Source organism: Lissotriton helveticus, chromosome 6 (genome assembly GCF_964261635.1).
Source record: "Lissotriton helveticus chromosome 6, aLisHel1.1, whole genome shotgun sequence".
Lineage (NCBI taxonomy): Eukaryota > Metazoa > Chordata > Amphibia > Caudata > Salamandridae > Lissotriton > Lissotriton helveticus.
In genome coordinates this window covers 932,873,049-932,898,855 of record NC_136067.1, presented here as the reverse complement: position 1 = coordinate 932,898,855, position 25,807 = coordinate 932,873,049, and the positions used below count along the sequence as shown (strand labels likewise).

General features: G+C 45.6%; 1 protein-coding gene across 3 annotated transcripts in view; it reads left to right on the top strand.

Moving 5' to 3' along the window:
• The first annotated feature begins 16,691 nt into the window (after positions 1-16,691).
• DESI2 (desumoylating isopeptidase 2) overlaps positions 16,692-25,807 on the top strand; it is a 226,982-nt gene continuing 217,866 nt past the window's right edge. The window contains exon 1 of one of the 3 annotated variants that reach the window (XM_078648577.1): positions 16,692-17,081. In XM_078648577.1, the coding sequence (XP_078504703.1) occupies positions 17,043-17,081 (39 nt within the window). In that variant the 5' untranslated portion in view covers positions 16,692-17,042. The remainder of the gene's footprint in view (positions 17,082-25,807) is intronic. The other 2 variants (XM_078648579.1, XM_078648578.1) reach the window with 2 other exon arrangements.

Genomic DNA, 25,807 nt, shown 5'->3' with positions numbered 1-25,807 from the left:
TGGATTCCATCCAGGTTTCAGAGTTGACTTCAAAAAATTTGAGGTGGTGCCTGCTCAAATACAAGTGGACAAATGGCAGACCTCTCTCCCTTCCCCACCCAGAGCTGATGATGGTGACAAATGCGTCCCTGCTTGGTTGGGCAAGTCATTTGGGTGAGGTGGATTGCAGAGAAATCTGGTGTCTGACAGAAACATGACTCCACATAAATATGTTGGAGTTTCAGTCCATTCACCTAGTGCTGCAGGCCTTTCTACCGTCTATTAACGGGAGGCTAGTACAGGTTCTCATGTATGACACCGCCATCATATGGTATTGCAACAAGAAAGGTGGAGTGGAGTCCTGGATCCTGTGGCAAGAAAATCCTTGCCTCTGTAGTTGGCAGGGGTGTCAACGCATCTTCCTGATCATGAGCCATCTGTTGGAATTTTTTTAAGCCAGAGCAGATGAGCTAAGGACCTGTCAGATAATGAATGGAGTTACACCCTGAGGTGGCACAGGGCATTTTTCAACAATAGGAAGAACCCTGTTTAGACTTTTTCACCACCTTTGAGAATGTGTAGTGTCAAAACTGCACGCTGGTGGCGTGGCCAAGCCGTCGACCTTAATGGCCACACGGCGCTGAAGCTCCGACACCCGATTTCCTAGTTATATTCGAAACAACATGATCTAAATGCCGCCATGCGCTGGAATCACCGCAGAGGTCCTCTGGAATTCAGCGGGCCCTTTCTGAGGCAGGAAAATGTGGCAAGGAAGCCTTCATAGCCCCGAGCCATGAGCGACGTCATCGGGTGGAGCAGAGTGGAGACCCGGCCCGCCTTGGAGGCCCTGTGGAGACAAGGTCACCGAGCCTGAGGCAGGACTGGCGGAGCTTCGCTGGTTCCCACTGCTTCTCCCTGATGCCCAGGCTGCTGAAGGAGCGAGGTCAGCCCTGCTTGTAATGGCGGCCGGCCTGAAACGTGCTGATGACGGCGGAGGACGGGTGAGTGAGGGGGAGGGAGCATGGCGAACCAGGCTCAGTAACTTCTTATTTTTGTTTGAGGCCTGGCATCGCTGACTGCGGTGGGCCGCTGCTGTATTTTGAGCCCACCCACCCCCCTGCATACAGCTAATTTATTTATTTTAGAGGTTTTATATAGCGCTGGCTCCACCCAGGTGTATCGGAGCGCTTTACATTGGAATGACAATAGTACATGGAATAAAAACAGTGGTAAAGAAAACTGCAGCATTAAGATATGGTACACTTAAAGAATAAAGGGAGTAATATATTGTGCTTTGGCTAAGAGTGCAACATGTAGCTATTTACGAAACTACATATGAATATGATAATAAATTATAAAACCGTATATAAGAGGTAGACTCGTTTTTTGTCAAAGGAAGGGTTAGGTGAGTGTGGAAAAAGGGGGAGCGGCAGAGTGCTTAAAGAGTGGTGGACGGGGGAAAAGAAGGTGAGGATGGTTAAGGCAGGGGGTGAATAGGTGAGGTAACGCACTGGAGGGGTGAAAGGAAAGGGGGAAGGTGTGGTTCCAAAAAGAAAAGGAGAGTACAGCAAGTGTGGTAATAAACTGATTAAGGACCCCAATATTTGTGGAGGAGGTGCATTTTAAGATCTTATTTTAAACTGACGTATGAAGGGTTAAGTCGTAGATTTTTAGGGAGGGCATTCCAGATGCTGGAGGTCTTACCGGAGAAGGAGCAAGATTGTGTGGCTTTCTTTTTTAACAGAGGGGGGACGAGGGGGAGAGAGTTGGTGCTTCTCATCGGACGGGTACTACCGCTTTTTTTAGTTTGTTTGAGAGGTAGGGCGGAGTCTTTTGATGGAGGGCTTTGCATGTAATGCAGGTTTTATTTTAGGAGGAGCTACCTTCGATAGGAAGCCATTTAAGAGTTTTAAGTACCGGTGAGATGTGGTTAGATCATTTGCAGTTAGTTGTAAGTCTGGCCGCTAGGTTGAGAGCAGATTTGGGGGGGCCAGGTGAACTTTGGGAGATCCAGAGAGTAGGGTGTTGCCTTAGTCAATTTTCGAGAGGACTAGGGATTTGACAACAGATTTGAAATCTTCATCTGGAATGAAGGGTTTGATTTTTTTGAGATGTTGGAGCATAAAAAGTGCTCCTTTTGCCGAATTTTTCATGTGTGAGTTGAGCGTAAACTTGTTCTCGATGGTGATGCCAAGGGATTTTACTGATTCTGCTACAGAAAATGTACACTTTAGGGCATTAAGGTCAGTGATCCAAGCTTGGATGGGGAGGGGGTTGTTTTTAGGAGAGAAAAGAATGATTTCAGTTTTTTTAGGATTAAGTTTCAGATGGGTGGAATAGAACCAGGATTGGATATTAGTCAGAGCGGTGTTTAGGTGCAGTACATCAGCGTGGGATTTAATTTTATAGTACAATTGGGTATCATCGGCATAGAGGTGATTGTTAATACCGGCTTGTTTGAGAATGAGGGTAAGGGTTCCATGAATAAGTTGAAGAGAGCAGGAGAGAGGATAGATCCTTGGGGGACACCGAGTGAGACCCGAGAGGGTCTAGAGAGGCAGCTTTGGATTTTGACTTTTTGTGTTCTATGTTGAAAATCGAAGTTGAACCAGTTGAGGACGGTGCCATTAAGGCTGAACCAAAATGTAAGTGTATTGAGTAAGGTTGAATGGTTGACAGTGTTGAAAGCTGCAGAGAGGTCAAAGAGAATGAGGAGGCAGGTCTCTCCATTATCTAGGTGTTGGACTTGGCCCTTTTTGCAGGGTGATCCCTGAACTTTTTGCTTCCTCCTGTATTTTGTCTGACCTGTTTTTGTGGGTTTTATGACTCTGGGGACTTTACCACTGCTGATCAGTGCTAATGTGCATATGCTCTCCCTATTATAAATTGACGTATGGATTAGTGATTGCATGATTGGCTGATTTGGTTTACTGGTCAGACTTTAGTACAGTGCACTGAGCGTGCCCAGGGCTAGTAATCCAAATGCTGCTAGTGGGCTTGCAGTCAGAACACAAAAGGCTTGGGACCTATCACTACCTGGCCTAGACCACTCTAACTTGCTAAACAGAAGAATGACCAAATAGGTTATTCTACCAATCTTGCACATCACCTAGCAGACAAATCCTGCACAGTTTTCATTTAATCATTTTTACTTTTTTTCATGTATTCTTTTCATAACATTTCATCATATCCAAAAAACGACACAACTGTAGCACTTTTTTCACCTTCAATACATACACATTAAGAAGTCAAAAAACATAATACAAAAAGTAAATGATAAACATCTATAACAAACATGGACTCCATATAAAAAGTGGAATGCCTCCAACTACTTAGTTCAGAGGGCACCAGTCCTGATGTGATATATACATAAACAAGCGGACAAAAAATAGTTCAAACAAGTCCTGCTTGTTTTCTGTGCTGAAGACTACTGGTATAAAGGGTCGGATTCCCAGGGGGGAATACATCCTATTAGTCATTCCCTGTAGCGCCCACTACTATTCTTGCTTCAGCACAGGGTCAACGCGTTTCGAACCCCAAGGTTATTTGAGGGTTCTCCTCAGGACGTGGACTGGAAGTGGCCTTCACTGTGAAACATAGAAAACAACAATAAAGGAGTGGGTGTCAGTGATTGTGAACCCTTATATTTCAATGATTCTCTCTCAGCCTCCACGCTAGACACCTAGTTGTACGTGTAATTTTCCGTTCCTTCCAAAGGTTCTGTGTACTATTCATAGGAAAGCATGGAAACTCTGTGAATAGATGAACACATAATGGGGAATCATCAACACACATGATATTGAAGGAACATCACTATATACATCGCTGATAGACCTTAGATGTATAAGTTCCTACCTCACACTGTAAATGGCATCACTTAGTGTTCCCAGATCTCTCAAAACAATCAATACGCTCGATTAAATTGATTTAGAATGAAGCTCTGGTGAAGAAATTAAGTTTGTATCAGTTCATTCAAAATCAATGTTATGGTATTACAGAGGTGTAATAGCTACCCTGTAACTTATCCTACCTCGGGGTTCGTCTGTATGAGTCAGGACGTAGGCTGGCTCCTACTGCGGGGCTCCCTTCCGCTGCCTAGTTCATGCTTCACTCTCGACCGATACTACGGGGAGAGAATGCATGTGTTTATGGTTTGTTCGTTTGGAGCAAGGCTCGAGAGCAGCCGCCAACATGACGCTACACCCGCCTCCACTTCTAAAAATAACGCGGTGCACGAGCGTCTGGAATGTACCGTTCTCAGTTGTCTCCATATGTTACGCTCCTCAGTGCATCTGCTGTCAAACATCTGAATGTCCCGTATGCGCGTAGCTACGCTGATTTAATGGGACCATCCAAGGACCAGTTTCTGGCTATCAGCCTTCATCAGCCTGGATAGCTTGACTCCAGTGGTGTGGAGAGCCTGGGACTCACGTCTGAGCATACACAGCCCACTCAGGGTGAAAATTGCAAAAAACACAGTTGATGGACAGAATGTAGAACAATGTCATACATTCACCCCAGTACAAGGATCTGGGCCTAAATCCATCGTTTTTTTGCACTCCACACCACCCTGGGTTAGACACTGGGTATATGCAAATCAGCTCTGACCCTGTGCCTCATGGGAACAGTCCAGTCCGAACTACCAAGCCATGTCTTTCCCAGACCGGAATCAAGCATCCAAGGACCGGTTTCTGGCTATCAGCCTTCATCAGCCTGGATAGCTTGACTCCAGTGGTGTGGAGAGCCTGGGACTCACGTCTGAGCATACCCAGCCCACTCGGGGTGAAAATTGCAAAAAACACAGTTGATGGACAGAATGTAGAACAATGTCATACATTCACCCCAGTACAAGGATCTGGGCCTAAATCCATCGTTTTTTTGCACTCCACACCACCCTGGGTTAGACACTGGCTATATGCAAATCAGCTCTGACCCTGTGCCTCATGGGAACAGTCCAGTCCGAACTACCAAGCCATGTCTTTCCCAGACTGGAATCAAGCATCCAAGGACCGGTTTCTGGCTATTAGCCTTCATCAGCCTGGATAGCTTGACTCCAGTGGTGTGGAGAGCCTAGGACTCACGTCTGAGCATACCCAGCCCACTCGGGGTGAAAATTGCAAAAAACACAGTTGATGGACAGAATGTAGAACAATGTCATACATTCACCCCAGTACAAGGATCTGGGCCTAAATCCATCGTTTTTGCCTTGCACTGTGAAAGGAAAGAAGGTGTCATGTAAACAGAGTGCTCCAGAACTGGTTTGGACTAGGCAATGGCCCGGTCCCTCTGCCCTCTGAGGACAAAGGATTTTGGGGCATAAATATTGGGGCCCTGATCCCAAGAAATGAGATCACTTTTGGAATACAAGAAGAAACCTTTGCTGAGGAGGGGAACCTGAAGAAACTGAGGAGAGACTATCCCTAAGCTGAAGTGCTGATTGGGGGATTGGCCTGCAGTGGTTGCCTGACTGCCAAACTTGTGGAGGATCTCCGAGGGTTTTGGAATAGAGCTTGCCTCCTGCTGAAGTCTCAGGGACAACAGACTTCAAACCCCAGCTCCCCTGAGTTCTTTGGAAGTGCCTGATGCTGTTTTGGGCCTTCTGAGGGAGTGCCTGCCGCAAGGAGCTGGAAGCGCGACTCAAGAGGAAGAAGCGTGTCGCAGCCGCTGCCATCGCAACTGCGAAGGAGGGTGTCGCCGCTGTAGCTGACACATTGCACCGCATCGAGAGAAGTATCTCGCAACGAAGAGGAAGCGTGTTGCCGACGCTGCTGCTGCCTTCGCATCTTGGATGTCGCCTCTGTAGTTGTCGCACTGCACCTGCATTGGGAGAAGCGTCTTGCAACGAGGAAAAAGTGTGTCGCCGTCGCTGCTGCTGCCGTCGCATCGTGGATGTCGCTGCTGTAGCTGTCGCACTGCACCCCATCAAGAAATGAGCCTCGCATCCACGGAGAAGGGTGCCCCCGTCGGAACTGCTGCCGTCGCTTCTTGGATGTCGCCGCTGTAGTTGTTGCATTGCACGGAAGCATCTCGCCAATGTTGGAGAAGAGTGCCGCAGCCGAGGCTGTTGCCGTCGCATCGCTGAACAAGGGTGTCGCCGCTGCAGTCAACGCATCGAACCGAGACTTCTCGCATCATTGGAGAACCGTGCCGCATCTGGAAGATCTTCACGTCTTTATTTCTTTGCACCGGAACTTTGCCTCATTTCCATCGCTGCAACACTTTTGTTGTGGAAGCATCACATATCGTAAGGTACATTGACTTAAAGTGTTGCATCTTAAGAACTGAACTGAACTAAGGTAAAACTATCATCTTAAGTATAGTATTGTGGAGTGTTGTCGTTTGTGGTCTTGTGTTAAGTCTATATAAAGAATACTTATTTTTAATATACAACTGTGTGTTGTCCATCTGTAGTGTTGTCACTGGATTACTGTATGTGGTCACAAATGCTTTACACACTGCCTCTGAGATAAGCCTGTCTACTCGTGCCAAATTGACTTTCTGTCTTGATCAAGTACAGAAAATCGCCCCAAATCATAGACATAAACTCCTTCACTTCAAATGTGTTCACAGGATCTACATCACCCAACTCCAATTGGCCAAATTCGATCCTACTAAATCATCAAGTTGCCCTAAGTGTAAGCCGCTAAATGCCGATTTTGCTCACATGACCTGGACATGCCCCCAAATCATGGTGTACTGGGTAGAGGTCTTTCAAATGACAGCTAATATATTCACCGCACCTCTCCTCCCCTCTCCGAGGCTAGGCCTATTAATACTGGTCAGCTATATTAAACCGTGCTATTGTAGGTTTGTAGCCATAGCATTGATGCTAGCAAAAAGGGAAATAGTGATTCAATGGGAGCCAAACATTGCCTACTAAAGCAGCATGACTACGCAGCATATCATACTGCAATCTGCAGACTGATATATATGCCACGCTTCAACCCCCAACCTCACGACATAAGGATATATGGCATATCTATCGCAATTACTTGCAGCAGGCCCAGAACCCCTCCCTGGCATCATCTCCAGAACTTGAGGATGCTTCTGAGGTTATTTTTGAAAGAATAGAACTCCTGCATGAACAATGTGCTTGCTAATCGCAGGGAAAAAGGTTATTAGGAAAAAAAGACTATAGCAAGCAGACACTTTGGGTCTGAGGGAAACCTGTCCTTAATATTAGTTTATGAACATTGTCACCTCTTCTGTTTGTTTTCTGGTTTGATCTGCAAATTTTCTATATTCGTTTCTTTTTATAAGGGTAGAGCAGCCAACAAGAATTAGCTTTAGCATTTAGAAAATCGAATGTGGTTAATCACTAATAAATGTATCAATGTTTACATAATAGAGTAAATGATGTTTACGATATGAACATATGCATAGGTTATTGGCTGTCCTTACAAGTTGATTGACCGTTTTTCGATAGTATCTTTTTTATCAATTTCAACTATATAAATAATGACGTGAGGTAAATTGTTCATTCTAGGCTTTTGTTTATATTTGTGCAATAAATGCACTTGAAATGTATATTTGTATTAGAGAATAGTAGCCATTGGTTAATTCTTTTTTTTTATGTTCTATACAGTTGGTTTGCTATAGACGGTGTCCTGACGAAGGCGGCAGTGCCGAAACGCGCATAGTCATCTACCACTAGCCTTCATCAAACCTGTCATATTTTTTAAAAATTGATTGTAATTATTGAATTGATTTTCCTGTCCTTTATGTATTATTTATGTGTTTATCTAAATCTTGCAATTCTGTAAATTTATATTATTGATTAAGACAAAACACATATATGCAAAAAGAGATTAAATAACATAAAATAAAAAATTATTTCATAATAACATAAAAAAATCATGTTTGTTTTATTGTTGTAATTGATATAACACTACCTGTGATTACACGCTCTTATGATACCTAGAATGTTTATACCCAAATATTGATTGAAAGCTTGCTCTGGTCTTTTTTCCTAATATGGTTCTGAGGTTATCGCATCTGGCTCCTCCTCGGTGCTGGTCACTGTCCAGACACCGTAAAATCACACTCCTTACTCGTCCCTACACGACTTACACCCCAGAAGACATGTATAACGCTTCCCTGCTGCAGTAAACAGTATAAACCAAATGACTATAGACCTATGGACACCTCCACTTCTGATCCCCCCCACTTGAATTTTTTCCTCTGTATACGATTGTCCATAATTTTCTGTTTTGTGCTAATTTCAGTTTCTGTATCGAAACTTATTATTAGATATTGTCGGGGGCATCTTAAGGATTTTGGGGGTACTGGGCGAAAGATATTATTGGGGCCCCTGTGCGGAACAGCTTTACATTTATGATCAGATTTCAGCTTTTTCACACCCTCTTTGGCCCGGTGACCGACACTGCACAGGCAGACTGGTCCAAATTCTAAATGAGTTTCTATCTAATATTTAGAGATCGTGGTATGTTTTCAATATTGTAATATAGCAGCAGCACACTAGTATTCTTTTTTTTTTAAAGATGTTTTTATTATTTTGAAAAACATGTTAGTCACAAATACATCGGCATTTAATACATCACATCACAGTTAATAAAGTGCAGTACATATTCAACAAATATTTCACATCTGTTCGGCCACCTATATTTGCCCATTCCATTGTCTCTCTTTCAGCTCCATCTCACTAGTAGGCGAGGTACACAGCTCACCCCTCACTAGTATTATTGCAAATAATCTATGCGACCGAGGCCATCCTTTGATCTAAATGGAAAAAATGTACTGGATGTTGCATGATGTTGAAAAACAAACTAGTTTCTGTGCAAATTATCTGTAATAAACTCCCACACATCACTTGTGTTAAAAACACATTAAAGGAAAATAGTATTTAAAACAATCTATGTCTAAGAATCATTCAAGGTCATCAGGGCAGGACTTTGCGAAGAACAGAGCTGTCTCTGTCAGGGGGCCCACTGAAAGTCTGGGGCCCTGGGCCAGAGCCCACTTCCCCCATGCCTTAAAACGTCTCTGGCGATGTGCCCTACTCAGCCATAAGAGCTCTAATGAGTCTAGATATCCTAATAAATCAGAGTCAGCTGGATCTGTCTGAGTGGAAAATAATTGTGAGTAACAATTGTTCATAGTGTTCAGGACTTCTGGTGGCGATCAATGTGCTGAATAAATGTTGATCAGTTTCCTTGAAACTAGCCTCATTTAGTATGCATGAGGATTCTTAGAAAATTCCCCTGCACCCGACGTACATAACAGCTTGTACATACTCTATATAAAAGTCATGGTCATCTTCATCCTAGGGCAAAAGAACTACTTTGCATAATTGCAGGTATTGATTTAGGCTCACTTACATTATCCTACTCACAACACATTGATTGTGTAAGGAACCCTGAAGCTATGTTTATGGTATAAAAGAACCATACCCACACTAGAGAGACGGAGGAGAAGCATCAACGCTGACACAAAACACGGAGGTCCCTGCATGCTGAAGCTCCAGCACACTGTGGTCTAGCATCCCTTGCGGGGTGTCCAACTCGAGCCCAAGACTGGGTCCTTTGTTCTCTCCCATCAGGTAATGGGTTGGCTCTTTCCTAGGGGATTCTTGGCTTTCCAGCTTCATACATGCCAGGTACATTTAGGTAAACTTAGATAGGTCCTCATAGTAGGAGTACGCTTGATTACTGTCATGTTTATTTATGCCTGCATTTATTCACTGTTTTAGCACCATTGTAGAATTCTACCTTCTATTTACTCTGTTGGTGATTGTAATCTCTTAAGTTAGCTTCTGTCTATTGATTGTCGCAGCAAACATGTTTTATACTAGAATGACGTTGGTTCAATAAATACTTATTGAAAACGTCCCCACCGTTTGTTCTGTATATCTCTCTGAGACTAAGCGAGCACGATTGACTCAGCGAAAAGTACTGTACTGTTTCCACTATCCCAGAAGGATCAAGGGTTGTAATGTTCGATAGTTGCCAGACACTATTCGCTCCTTGGTAAGATTAGGGGGCTTATGGTGGCACTGTGAGCTTAGCTGGTCTAAAGGCCAACATATCCTTTGGGGGTGTCCGGAATCAGTCTAGACACCAATCTCTTAGTTTATGCTGTCTAAACGCGCAGATCCTATGTATTTTTAGGAACTACACAACAGTAACTCAGGTGTTGTGGGGTCCAGAGTTGGCAGATGAGGTTATTTTCAATGTGGACAACCAGACGGTTGTGGCACAGGTGAACAGCCAGAAAGCAAAAGATATGTGATTGCTAACATTGCTACAGCATTTTATGCTGGGTTGTTTTCAGCACAATATTCTTTTTAGGCCCTGGCACATGCCAGGTGTGGAAAATAATATAGATGTTGCTTTGTCTCATTCACAGTGGCAGAGATTCTGTGGGCTGATACTGGGAGCAGATGCACAGAAGACTGTGGTACTGCAAAAGGGAAAGTAAGGGTCTTGCAATTGGTTGAGAATTGATTAGCTCTATCTACCAAGAAAAAATATAGAGAAACCTTAATGGATTTTCTGGCTAATGGAGCTTTGATTAGAGGTGGTCAGAGCCGGGAGTGAGGAGAGATTTGGTACACTTTATTATGTCTATGTCTATGATTGAGAAAAGTATGTTGGCAGTGACCATATCAGCCTAATTATCTGGGATTGTCTTTTAAGAAAGTCTACCGGTCTTTATTGTTAGGTCAGATTTAAAAAAAATCCAGCAACACAATACAAAGTAAACAATGTGGGCACCCATATAGACAAATATATTTAAAGGACAATGAACAAATATTGATATAATCCTAAAAACTTTCAATAAAAAGAATTTGATTACAAGACTACATTTAAAACAAATAAAACGTATTATAGATTGTGAATATCAAACTTCCCTAATGGTTTAGTGCTAATCAGCCACTTAACAAGCAGAAATGTAGAAATAGAGTAGACCATATACATTCTTGAGTCAGTTTTATATATTGTAAGTGCATTTATCCTATCCAATTTACCCAGGATCCGACATAAGGAAGCAGCCCATTCAGCCCTACATCTGGAGTAAGCGGCACAGAAAAACAATAGCTGTTCTTCAGATGTTTATGCTATAAGGCAGAGGACATGATTTAGACTTGATGGTGGATCAAGAAGACCACGTAAATGTGAATGTAGCTAGTGGTAGAACACCATATCTAAACTTCAGATACAAAGAGCTTAAAAGAGGTGGGTTAAGGTGACCTACACATTCCTCAGACTTAAAATCAGCTTTTATGGTGCAAAAACACTTGCAATAAAGTGCCTAGCGCTATTGGATTCCTCGTTTTCCATAAACAGTTCCCAGAATCAGCATTGATGGCTTTGTAGATTTCTATAGCAGGGGAAATTGGGTATGAGGAAAAGTGATTAGCAAACCTGAGAACGACTGAACCCATATGCTTTATACGGAGGGAGTTTTTTGTGATTTGTGACATCCATGAATAAGAGTTGGTTCGCCTAATTTTCAAATAGTCAAATCCATCTCTCAATGAGATTCTGCCCATCCTCATTTTCGCCCTGAAATTATTCCGACAATTAAAAAACGTACATTTGCTCTTCTGGGATTTGACTCCAGCATGCGCATTATATCAAAAGCGAACAAGGGAACCCTTGTAGTCAAAGGGGACCAAGGGTAGTAGTCCGTTATCAGAGACGGTGGTCCCTTTAAAAAATGAATACAAAAGTGTGACCACAATGCTGTAATCGGGATTGGATCTAAATGTGTTCAATGCAAAAAGTTACAGATTTATTATCAAGAATTAAAACACAATTAATACAGAAAACATGAAGTGAGCTGGACGTGATGGGGTAACTGGAAATCAACAGATTTCCTTACCTCAGGCATAAAATAAAAAGTGACTTGGTAGTAAGATTAAACAATAACATTAGCCACAATAACAAAGACATCACAGTTTAATACGGGGGACCCAATAGGGGTTCTGTTGGGGGGAGATTTTAACACCCAACTTACTAGTATGGGGCTTGATGGAGGGACTGGATACTCAGGGCAATCTGCTCGTAGGGGTGCTGAACTTGCTCTGCTTTTAAGATCACATAACCTGGCTAATGTCATGGATCTGGTGGGCGGGGCTAATGCACCTGCAACACACAGCCAACATTTAGGGGAAGGGGTTGTCGTTCAATGATAGATTTTGTTTTCATCTCCCCCTTACTCGAACGAAGACCAACTAAAGGCTGCAGTAGTCATTGCATCGGATCATGGGGATCATAACCCCATCAAAATAACATTGAATTCCGCCCCCAGACCCGTGTTCCAGATTGAATGCGGGGCCTTGAATCTGACCCAATCGACCGATAGCCTAATATTGCACTGGAAGGGGGTTGATAATGGTAAAGTGTTTAAGGAATTAATTAAAGGCAACATGCATCTGGTCGATTCTTGCTTGTCACCACAACCCTTACACACTGAGGTTATCCAGGATTTTACAAAATTATGTCGGGCCACAAAAAGTATTCTATCCAAACCTGTCCCCAAGTAGAAAGTAGCCCCAGGTAGTTTGACTGGGAATGTACATCAGCTAATAGGAACCTACGCAGCGCCCTATCAGCCAACCCGAGGTGCGCTCGGGTTGGCTAGGAAGAATTATAATGTAGTGATTGCAAATAGGAAGAAGGTTCTCCTGACGGAATGTTTGGAAACTCTCTGAGGCAGCCAGTTCAAAAAAAGGTAAAATCTTTTGGTCCGCAGTAAGGGTCCTCTGATCAATGGGCCAATTATCAACCGCGATCAGTTGCAACATTTCTAGTGATGCTCGGGTAAATCAGTTTACGGAAATTTACGCCACCCCACAATCAGGGATAGAACACTATGTGCCCGGCACTTTGGCCCCCATAGAGATAACTATCTTAGAAGTAGAAGAGGCCATCCAGCAGAGCTTAGGGAATAAAGCTCCGGGGCCTGACAGGCTGCCAATTGACCTAATCAAGTGGAATCCTAATTTTTGGGCCCCATTGCTTTTGTTTTTGTTTTTTAATCTTTATTGTTCAGTTCATAGCATACCCAAAAGAAAAAAACAAAAACAGAGCAGGGCAAGAATTAAATTAGCATGATTTCACAGCGACATCTCCATATGTTGCAACATAGGTTGCCAAATCTTCAACCCTAGTTCCTTCTTCTTCAGAGATTTAATACGATACAAATTAAATTCCAAATGAAATACATTATATAATGTAATAAGGACCCATTGCTTTTGAATGTTTTTAATAGCCTGACCCTTGCCACCTTACCTGCTACATGGGCCAAGAGTATCATAGTACCGATTTTTAAGAAGGGAGATAGGTCCCAGCTGAGCAATTACAGACCCATATCTCTAATAAATAATACCCTAAAAATATTGGGGGGAGTTCTGTACAATAAATTTTTAACCTGGACAGAGGAAAATAACATTCTAGAACCATGCCAGTTAGGCTTCCAGAGCAAGGTGGGAACAGTCGAACGATGCCTTAACCTTAATTTGGTTATTGGAAAATACATCATTGCACAGAGGTCACCGGTATATATGGCATTCATGGATATGTCCACAGCGTTTGACCTTCTCAATAGGGCAAAGCTGTGGTCAATCCTTCAGGCAGCTGGGCTGGATGAGCCGCTGGTACACTTTTTAGCGTATCTCCATAAAGATCTCCAGGCACAGGTGAGGATTGGCATGGGAGGAGAGGTTTCGGGGGTTATTGAAGTAGGAAGGGGTAAGACAGGGTTGTGTCCTGGCCCCCCTTCTCTTCATTATATTAATGGGTTGAACAATGCTTTGAGAACTGTTGCCTAAGATGTTCCCAAAATCAACGGGAAATCTATCCCTGTGCTTTTATACGCAGATGATGCGGTCCTTATAGGCCGCACTCCAAACTCTCTGCGTATCTTAGTCCAAAATTTTAACAAGTATATGGATGGCTTAGATTTACGTGTCAATTTAAAAAATCTTTTTTAATGTGCAGTGGACTTGGGAAGTGTGAGATAGGTACTATCACAGTAGATAGCCAAAAATTGACATGTACGCTACATTTGTTTATTTGGGGTTGGTCTTTGCTGCGAACGGCTCCTGGAGTGAGCATTTAGCCCACTCCAGGAGCAAGTTCTCAAAGGCCACCAATTCAATTTTGAGTCTCCCCCGTCCTAAGACCGCTGGAGCTATTTTAGCAATTCAGAAAATGTATAAGCTACAGTGCATCCCTGTGACTTATGGGGCTGAGATTTGAGGTACAGCAAATAGTTCATGTATCCAACAGGAAGAAAACAGGTTCTGTAGGAAACTGTTGGGTATCCTAATCTCGACATCTCAATATATATGCCACAGGGAACTCAATCTTAATTTTATATCTGATTTTATTCGTGCACGACCAGCTCTTTTTTGGCTCTCAGTATGGAAGAATAAGGCGACTTACCTTACTCGAGAGATTATCAGCGACTGCTTAAAGTGTGATAAAGGGATGGAAATCCCTTGGTTGAGTGGAGTGCAACAGACCTTGCACAGCATTGACATGGAACATATTTTCCTTGATCCCAGTACAGCTGAAACAATATCCAAAAAGGAATTGAGGGAGGCTCTCTACTCCCTATATAAAAAAGAGAGGACTGACTCAGAATCTGCGAAATCATCTGTTTGCAACTATATGACTATCGAACAGTATTGTCACCCTCTGCATATATATCTCACTTTACCAATGAGTTTCTGGGACAGGAGCTTACTATGCCGCCTAAGAGCTGTAACTGTCAGATTTGCACTTTGCTTTCCTCTCGGTTACCACCCCAACCTCAATCAAACATTATGCCCCTGTGATGGGAGGAGTGGTCAATCAATTATACATTTTCTACTTTTCTGTAAGTATTATACTAAATATTCTAAGTGGCTTTTTAATCCCTATTGTAAAAAGAGACGGACCATTAGTTTGGAGGAGGCCTATCTGTGTATAGTAAATCTGGATGATGTAGATTTGATCTTTCGCACATGCACTTTTCTTAGAATAGCCAATAGAACACGTAGGTCTATGTTGGACCCTTGATAATTGTCAAAAGTTTTTTACGGCCTTAGTAATATTTCTTTCCCAATGAAATTACTTTTAATAGGCGTTTTTTTTTTACAATTTTAAAAAAAACTTTTTAATGATCATGTGATATTGCTGTATAATTATCTATTATCATATCTCCTTAAATTCGTGGACTGCTGTTTGTATTTGTTATGATTTTGTGCTTTTATGAGTCCTAAGGTACCCGAATAAAGTTTGTGAATTGAATTGAACAAAGACATCTTGTGCTCCACATAAATCAACAATACAGATAGGAGTTAAGATGTGGTTGTCAAAGACGTTTCGATCACCAACAAAGGTTATGGGATCATCATCATCAGGACTAGACAATCAAGAAATGCCTGAGAATTTGCAGTGAATCGGGAGAATATCTGCAGGGAAGGATGCCCCAGTCCCAGAGTGGGACCAATGTCTCCAGAATTGGACACGTGGGAATGCTCGATAAGTTCCATGGCAAGTGCTAAAAGGAGCAGGGATAGGGGCAACCCTGATGTATCCCTATGCCCAGGACCCAACTGTCTGAGCGGCTCTGTCCCACTCGCACCCTGACAGGGGGCTCAGTGTAAAGTAGTCGTATCCATCTTTGGAACTGGGGACCCAACCCAATGACCCGCAGGACCTAGAGAAGGTACCCCCCAGTCCAATGTATCGAATGCCTATTACAAGTCAATAGAGATCAGGGCCATGTTGTCCTTGTGATACTCGACCTCATGCAGTACGAGGGTTAACCGCCTATGGTTCATCCCTGTGTTGGCGGACCAGGATTAACCCACACTGGTACTCATGGACCAAAGCGGTCATTTGGGGGGGGGGGGGGGGGGGGGTCCAGGCGAATGGCAAGCATTTTACACAGGAGTGCTCAACAGGATCCAATTAGAAGTCCCCACGGATGATAAACCAATCAATGTACTTATATGAGAACATGCATGTTAGCATCGACCAAGTGTATATCTACTGCTGGTTAAGCATCTTTACTAAAATGGGTTTCTTTTTAAACCCCCGCCACTCACATACTTGTCAATCCACACATCTCTTGGCATGGCATTTCTGATTGACAGCATTTAGAATCACTCACAAACCCTACTTTCTGTTTTTGTCCTAATTTCTGTTCCACATTTAAAAAATAAACACAGACGGGAATATAAATGGTTTTCTGCCTGTATTTATCTGTAAAAATGATAACAGGGAGACTTAAATAAAATCCGATGTATTTAGTGAGACGCGGTTATAAGAAATGCATGTTTTGCATCTAGCTTTGCACCTGTCCTAATAAAATAGCCTTTAACTCTCTTAATTGAGATTACAGTTTCTTTCTACACCCTCACCCCCCCTATGATGAATGATAAATCCTAGTATTCCAAGAAGTGACTCAACAAAGAAATGGCGTTGTTCTGGCAGAATACACTCCACGCCCCATTCGGTCAAGAATATACTTAGCGCAAGCAATTAGTCATAAGCTCAAACGAAGCCAGCCGCAGTTGATTGACAGCGTCTTTCAAAACCGAGACCCTGCCACTTTACATTTAAGCAGCTGACCTAATTAGCGGGTACAGGGCAGACTGAGGAACTGCAGGGCGTGAGCACCAGTCCTGCCTTTCTTTTATAGTAGCTGTTCCCTCACACAGTCCTCTTTCTACCTCTATTACGGCTCACCGTTGTGTATAGGATCCTTTATCTACGTAAACAGGCCACTCCCCCAACTTCTCATCAAGCAGACTGAGGTAGCCGAGCACCGAACAGCAGCTGTGGTCGAGCATCAGCTGCCGGTGCCTACCTGGCAGAGCTCGCTGGCGGGACTGGGAGCCGGGCGGAGGAGGCGGCGAGCGTCACGACGCCACCTGTAGCGGCGCAGCCTCAGGCCGCGGGGAGTGAGGTGGCCATGTGGAGCTTCGGTCGTGCGCGCTGATCTTGGGCGCTTAGTGTGGGCTCAGCTAACCCCGCCGGCGCCTATTGTGACCTGGCGGAGGGCTGAGCCCGGGGAGGAGGACTGAACGGCACTGGGCGGAGAGCATGGCCAACCAGCCCGTCATTCTCAATGTGTACGACATGGTGAGTGGTGGTAGTAGGGTGAGCACGAAACTGCCACTCCACGGTAATATATTGTAATTGCATTTAAAGAGCACTTTTACGGTGACGAGGCCATGTGTGGGATTTGTGCTCTGTGTATAACAGTGACATGATATGCATGTTTGCTTCTAATGAGATGATTGGTCTATGTATGGTGGGGGCATACAATGTTTGTGTGAATTTCTGAGGGTCACTGGAGATGTGTGCGGTGAAGCTCCAACGTAGCCGATATCGTGTGTATCGTTTTTAGTTATATTTTGCCTTTTTACTCCGCATTAGTCTGCAAGCCTGGACTCTTAATTGTAACCTCTCACTGTTCCAATTAGAGGCTCAAAGAACCCAGAATTCAAGTTTAATGTATTGGCTCACATTGGCACGCATGCATAGTATCAATTTGACACCTGCAGGAGAGATGTTTGTGCGATTGTGTCACGAGACTTGTCCGTACGTCTGTAATAGCAAGGGGGTATGAGAGGCGTAAGTGTGTGCATGGGGTCAGATATGCGAGCGTTAGCTTCGAGGAGCGTTTGTTTAGGATATGTAAATATTGCTCTTTAAGGTAGGCCAGAGGTGGTGTATGTCGTTAGTTGTGTGCTTATAGAGATCAGATTGCATCTACATAAAAATGGATACGAGGTATGTGGCTTTGACTTATGTATGTGAACTGAGTACCTGGTGTAAGCTTAAGTCGACATCCAATTTATTATCTACAATTTTAGATTATGCAAGATAATTCCAGCGTTTGAATCAGTGCGACCCATTTTCATAATTGCTTTTTTAATGAGCCAGTCTGTTTCAATAAGATTTTGTGACTTTAAAGACGAAATAAACAGTTAAACATATTTGCAACGATATGAAAGGGACAATTCTATGGGTGAATGATATTGCACCCAAGAAGAGAGAAGGCCACACCACACCAATAGTGCTCAGTCTCCCACGTATGCTCAGGTAAGAGATGCCAAGCCCTTTGTTTTAGTCGAACGTACATGTACTGTGTATTCCATCAAAGGTGATACAAAATCATCATCTGCGAAGGGTATGCCTTTGTTAAAAACATCAGCAGATCACACTGCCTTCTTTATTGTGTGGAGTAAAGTGTACAGGAACCGGTGAGAGGTCAAATAGCAGTTTTGAGGCAGCTGAACACCTTCAAGTTAGTACCTGTTTGGAGAAGGAAGGAGTCCTGCAGTTATGTGGCGGTGCTGAGGCTGACTAAGAGATGAGTCGGAGGAACGAAAATTGCCGATAATGAATGAGTAACCCGTGAAGCTTTTGAACTAACATGCCATTTTCCTTCCACAGAAAGTAGTTTTACACTTTTGGTACCCAATTGGGTTATGTTTGCTAGCGTTTCTCTTTTGTATAAAAGTTTACAGTGGTTCTCTTCGGTTTCATTTTGCCACATATCTGATAATTGGTGAAATCACTAAATGTAATTAATGCATACAACACACATGACCCTCACTCAACTTATTTTTTTGTAAGTCATTTTTATAACAATTCTTTGTGAAATGACGTTCACAGTTTTAAAATAAGTGTAATGTGTCCCAAGTGAAGAACACAACGGACAATAAAAGGAAGTAAAACAGAAATTGTATACCCATGTTCACATAGGGGTAGGGTTTGCTCTTGTTGCCTAATTGCAATAACATGTTAGAGTCCTTTATAGAGTTGCATGTTTGAGTTTTAATACTTATTTTTTACCGCTTTTCAATTTCTAACTACAACCATGTTTTTGAAATTCTTTCCTTTTTAGGTACCTTGTTTTTTTTTTTTTACTATTATGTCTTGGAATAATGTACTTTAACCATAGTTACTGACTGATGGTGATTGCTAATGTGCTGCTTACCCGTTCCTTCAGTGCACTAAGGAGAGGGCAGGAAGTATAGAAGGGGAGGATTTATTGAACAAAAAGGTTAACCTCCATATTTTTCTACAAATAGATTAGTCACATTTTTGTTAGTTCTAACAGTTTACGACTAGTGCGGATGGTGAGCTTCTCTTTGGAGGGCCATATGTTCACAACATTGTTAAGTAGCTAGGTCCTTCCTTACTTTGTCATTTGGAGTGAAACCCTGTCAGAACAAGGCTGGCTTGATTTTTAGGTATGTTTTGGCAGTGCAGCTGTGAAAAGTTTTATTGCCTGAAAATGTATGTGGCGTGAACTCTGTCTGCCCCTTCAAACCATTGGCTTACTTTGAAAAAGCCTCAAGCCAATGCTGAAAGAGACTGATCTATTGTGTCTCTGCTTAGTCTAGTAGAGTTTTCATTTCTCACCTAATTCTGTTGGCTAGTCGCATGCATCCGGCTGCCTCCAAACAAGTGGTTCTATTGAACTGAATGAGGGACTGCTTCCCAACTACCTTCTCTGGCCACTCCTGATTGCTCCCTCCCATGTGTCCCACTCTAATGTTCAAGCACTGACTGCATTAGCATAGTAAATCAAGAAAAAGAATATAAGTGTTATAATCGTCTTTCCATCGTATTGAAGCACTCCTTGATATTTTCCATGTTTTTTGTCCTCTTACCGTCAGGCCTTTATAGGGCGAGGCATGCAGTCTGGTTTTGTGCGCATTAAAGTTGTTTGAAGGATCATTTTCAGGGTGCCTGTGTACATGCTATTGCTATTACAGTCCAAATGGGATCGTGCCAAGGCTGTTAACTAGGTTTGCATTGTGATGGATGTACAATAAGGATGTGACTCCTGAAGATATGCATTTGGGTGACCTGCTGTTTGACACTGTATCCCTATCTATGACCTATAAAAAAGTAGATTGTGAGGTTAGGGCTTTTCTTTTTTTTTTTTTTTTTTTTTTTTGTAAAACTTGTTTTTTATTCAAAGTTTTCCAGAAAAGATAGAGTGGGAAGGGAAAGAAGGGGGACAAAGAAAAAGAAATAGGCGACAACTCCGCCACAAATCCCACACAGGGGAAATGAAACACGCATTGGAAATAAAAGCAGTAAGCGACCAAGAAGGGTAGAGGCCCCATCAAATAAGGTTCAGCCGTAAGTCTAGTGCCTTCTCAAAAGTTCGCAGTGTAGAGTTCGTAAGCAGTCCGAGAGCGGCAGAAGATGGGTGCCGGGCGATATAGAAGCCCGGAGTCCCCGGGAGCTAAACATAGTCGCAACAATGAACACAAACCGGACCCCAACTGGTTCCCCTCCCCCAGTGGTGACGACACAGACACTCTCACATCGTATTAAGCTGGGCAGTCATGCATTCCGTTCATACTTGAAACAGGTGTAGTGCACGTATCGTGGGCGGGCATACCGCAGATGGCAGTCCAGATGACAAGAAACGGACGAGAGGCCCCCAACGAAATAAGAAATTCTTAAAATCGCCCAAGAAGATGTCCGCCATTCTCTCCATGCTCAAAAGTCCCCATAGCCTCGCGTGCCACAATGATACAGCCGGGGCATGCGGTTTCTTCCACGCCGCTGCCAATGTAAGCTTAGCTGCCCCTAAGCATAGCCATTGAATGCGCTTGTCTACCTTAGTCTGATGTTCCAACATTGGATCCCGGAGACCCAGTAGCACATGGGTCACTGAATCTGAGATCGGATATCCCAATATCTCCTTGATGTGGGAGAGTATCTCCGTCCAGAAGGGGCGAATGATTGTGCAATCCCACCAAATATGGTGGAAGTCTCCCAGTAGGCCACAACCCCTCCAACATCTATCTGAAGATGTAGGGAATATGCGGTGAAGTTTGGACGGATATAAATACCAATCATACATGGTTTTCAAATGGGCTTCCCTAAGGTGCACGGAGTGGTTGTGCGCAGCTATATCCTTCCAGAGGTGCTTCCATTCTGTATCAGAGACGTCTCGATCCAGGAGAACCTCCCACTGCTCCATGTACCGAGGGCGCGGGGCGACCGCAGTGTTCAGAAGCAGTCCATACAAGAAGGAGATTGCCCCCCGCATCGCAGACGTGCGAAGCAGGAAGGACTCGAAAGGGGAAAGCGGACGTGTAGCGGCCTCGCCAATTCCCGCCGAGGTCGCCCAGTGAAGAAGCTGGGCATGGTGAAAGCGCTCTGTGACCGGAAGTCCATAATCGCGCATGCAGTTGTGGAATGTGAGGGGAACGCTCCCATGAAACAAGTGCGTAAGTGCTCGACATCCGCCCTCACGCCACTGCCGAAAGGGTCCCTCCTGTAAGGCCGGTGGAAAGGCCGGATTGAAGTGGATTGGGGTGAAGGGGGACGGAAATGTGGTCCAACGGTCGTCGGAAGCGACCGTGTCCCACACCTTCAAAACCGTGCTAGTGGGAGTGCTAATGTAAGCATTCTTCGGTCGGTCCACTTTGGGCTTCCAGATCAAATCCCAAATCGACCTCCCCGCCACGGCCCTGTCCATATGCAGCCAGTGTTTCTCTGAAAGCTGCTGGGACCATTCCACTATCACCCGCAACTGCGCAGCTTTATAGTATAGAAGCATGTCAGGAAGCCCAACCCCTCCCTCCCCCCCGGCCGGCGAAGTGTCGTAAAGGGTATACGAGCCCGGCCACCCTGCCAGACAAATCTCAGCATCATCGTCCGTAATCGGCGGAAGAAATCCATGTCCATAGGTATAGGGAGTGCTTGGAAAAGATATAGAAATTTAAGGAGGAGGACCATTTTAAGAGCATGTATCCTGCCGAGCCACGAAAGGAATTTTGGCTTCCACCGATCCAGATCACTTCGTATCGAAGCTAGCAGGGGGGGAAAGTTAGCCGCAAATAGGGAACCTGCAGTAGGTGTTAGGCGCACCCCCAGATACATCAGAGAGGTGGGAGTCCACGACAGGGTCGTCAATAAGCGCACCCGGTCTACTTCCTACTTCAGGATATGCGATTTGTCGAAGTTGACCCTGAAGCCCGCCACTGCTTCAAACCGGGAGAGCTCCTCGTGGATAGGTGGTAGGGATTGAGTGGGATCTCCTAAGGACAACAGGACTTCGTCCACAAAATGGGATATTTTGTGCTGTTCCCCCGTGAAGGGTAGGCCCTTGATTCGTTCATTCTCCCGGATCGCCAGTGCCAGGGGTTCGATACTCAAGGCAAAGAGGAGAGGGGAAAGGGGGCACCCCTGTCTCGTACCTCTGGAGTGAGGAAAACTAGCCGACCGATGGCCGTTAATTAGCACCCTCGAGGTAGGTAGATTATAATTCGCCCGAATCATCGTGAGGAACTGGTGCGAAAATCCAAAGGCGGATAGAGTGCGAAACAGGAATCCCTAGTCGACTCGGTCGAACGCCTCTTCTGCATCCAGACCCACCAATACAGCCGGAATCTGGAAGCTTTCTCTATCAGGTGCAACACCCGCCGCAAGTTGTCATGGGTTTGCCGACCCTTAATGAAACCGGATTGGTCCGGGTGTATAATGGCCGGCATCAGATCCTGCAACCGGCGGGCGATGATAGAGGAGTACAACTTGGCATCCACATTCAACAGGGCTATAGGACGGTATGAGGCACAACTGGAGAGATCCTTCCCCTGTTTGGGGATCACGGTGATCATGGCCTCGGCCATAGTGCCAGAGGTCTCCCCAGCGGCAGCCATTTCATTGAAAAGAGAGACCAGGCAGTCGACAAGCTCAGATGCAAACGACTGGTAGAAATAGGCGGTATACCCATCTGGGCCAGGGGCCTTATTGGGTTTCAAGGCCTTGATCGCCTTGAGCACCTCTTCCCTAGTAAAGGGGGCCGTTAGTTGTTCGTTACTACTAATAGAAACCTGTGGGAGGGGGAGGCCCGACAAAAATGCCTCTTGCGCACCCGAGTCGAGCGAGTCACCTTTATAAAGCGCCGCATAGAACCGGCCAAAGATATCCGCCTTGTCACCGTCCCGGTGATGTATCGAGCCTCCCGAGTCCCGGATCTCCCCTATATATTCCTTCTCTCTTTTCTCACGAAGCTGGCGAGCCAGATGGCGGCCCACTTTGTTCCCCATAGCGTACGATCCTCGACGCAGTTGTAGGAGGGTAGACTCAGAGCGATTGTTGTAGTGCGCCTTCAGCTTCCCCCTAACATCCGACAGAGGTCGAAGTGTCGCGCGAGAGGGGTTCAGCTTGTGGGCCCGCTCCAGTCCCTCAAGCTCAGCCTCCAATTTCTCCCGTTCTACCCTACGCAAGCGGTTAAGAGCCGCATTAAGTCCTATGCAAGTGCCCCTCAGGGAGGCCTTACAGGCATCCCAGGTGTTGAACACAGAAGTGTCTGAGTTCGGGTTGAGCGTCAAGAATTCCCTAATGGCTTTCCTTAATTCCTTACATGAGGTGTGATCCCGCACAAGCGCCGCCGGGAAGTACCACTTCCGATATCCTTCCCGCCTCACTGACCACTGCAGCTGGAGTACCAACAGGCTATGATCCGAGACAGAGAGCGGAAAAATCTTAGAATTGCGGACATCTCCTCTGAGCGCCTGGCTCAAAAATACATAATCTATGCGGGAATAGGTGTGATGTACATGGGAGAAAAACGTATAGTCCCTAGTCTGTGTGTGGACTGCACGCCAGCCATCTATGAGTCCCAACTCCTCCATCTTGTCTTTAGTCGCGGCGGAGAAAACACCAGAGTCCGTCCTCTGGGCTCGGGAGCTATCTAAGGCCTGATCCCATACCATATTAAAGTCCCCCATGACAACTAGATGACCCTCTACAAAGCCTCCCATCTTATCCAATAGGTCCTGGAAAAAGTTATTTTGCTGGGCATTGGGCACATATACTACCACAAATGTACACAGGCGTCCAAGAAGCACCCCCTTGACCATCAACCACCTGCCATCTTTGTCACAACTCACTCCCAAAGGCTGGAATTGGATGGAAGTCCTAAATAGAAGAGCCACCCCCCTGTGTTTAGTAGGAGCGGAAGACCTATAGATGAGGGGATACTGCTTATGTCGGAGCCGGAGCTCATCCCTACGCGCTAGATGGGTCTCCTGGAGGCCCACGACATCTAGATGATGATCCAGCAGATATTTCCATAGCTTTTGGCGTTTCTGCGGGGAGTTAAGGCCCTTCACATTCCAAGTGCCCACGCTAAGAGGCATGCAGAGACATCAAGCCCCCCTGCTCCACAGTAGCTAGATCCAGGAGTCCCCAAACTCCCCAGAACAAACATCTCCAGTTCTCTCGCACATCAGGCGTCCCTCCCAGCTCACCCCGGGACTGGTCCCTCCTAAACCTCCCTCCGCTCCTGCTCCCAGACTTGTAACTGCTCCCCAGGGCACAGCACGGAGTGACAGATGCCACCCAAGACCAGTAGCACATAACCTGCAGACAATCCTTTCCGATAACAACCAGCCATTCGTCGTCACCACCACCACCCCCACCCAGACACCTTCCCCAACCAAACCGCCCTCCCCCCCCCCCGCCCTCCCCCCAACTCCCCAACGACCCAGGATAAAAGCAAACAGAATCCTGAAGTAAACATACCCTGAACGAAATCTCTCAGGGGGCGTAGACGGGGACCCAACATCGGATCTCCCAAGGCCGAAGATCGGGGTGTCTTCTCGAAAAGTACATTCATAGCCCCGTTACCTGAGTGTGCGTGCCCCTCCGGCACCAAGGCCTGCTGCCCGAAGATCAGGCCGCCCCAGAGCTTTGCTGTGACGACGTCAGTGTGACAGAGGCCACAGACGCCACTGCGCTCCCTCGCTCCTGTAGGCTAGTCGTGCGATCAGGCCTCCTGCGGTTCACGTTCAGGCCCACCCTTTGCCAAGACGAGGAACGGCGTATTCTCCGTGGCGAAGGACTGCGACGGTCAGGTGCAGGGGCCTCGTCCTCAATCCCCAGGAGTTCCTTCGCCTCCCGAAGAGACCGAATCTGTGCCAGTCTATTCTGCCATCGGAAGATTTTGCGGAAAGGGTGGCCCAGGAGTAGGAGATGTTATGTTCTCGTAAATAGGTAGTGACCGGACGAAACTCGCGCCTCTTCTGGAGCGTCGTTGCTGCCAAGTCCTGGTAAAGCTGAGGGCGATGGTCCCGGAATTGCAGGGAGGGAATGTCCCGTGCCTTCCTCAGGTTTCGTTCCTTGACTTGGAAATCGTGTACACATACCAGTATGTCAGGAGGAGGACCCCCATTCCGCCTGGGTAGCCCCACTCTATGTACCCGATCCATCCTGATTTCCTGCAAGTCCTCCTCGTCTAGGATTTGAAGAAAGAGCGCCTGCACATATTCTCGGAGGTCTCCCGCTTCACCATCCCACGGAACCGCTCGAATGCGGATGTTGTTCCGGCGGGAACGATTCTCCAGGTCTTCAGCGTGGGCCTGCAGGTCTATGTTCTGTTCCATGAGACGGAGCACGTCCTGTTGCAGCAAATGGACATCATTGGCCATACTGAGGTCGTGATCTTCCAGAGTGGCCACTCTTTCCCCAAGACCGTCGACATCACTCCGCACCTCGCGGAGATCCGAAGCCAGCTGGGCTCGGAGCTCGGATATATCTTCTTTGATGGAGGTGAAGAGTTCCTTCATGAAGGCCTTAGTGGCCGGGGCCTCATCATCAGACCTCCCCGGAGATGCACTAGGGCCTGGGGAGGCCGGGGCCTGGGAGTTCTTAGCCGTCCCCTCGTTGCCAGTTTTTACCTTGCGGTGGTTAGAGGCCATCGCTGTCCCAGTTCTTCGCCTACGGCAAGTTGAAAGAGCGTCGCGCAGGGGAGCGGAGCTTGCCAGAGACCGCCTCTAGGATCAGGCCGGAACACTGCCCAAGGTCACCAGTCGTCCCCC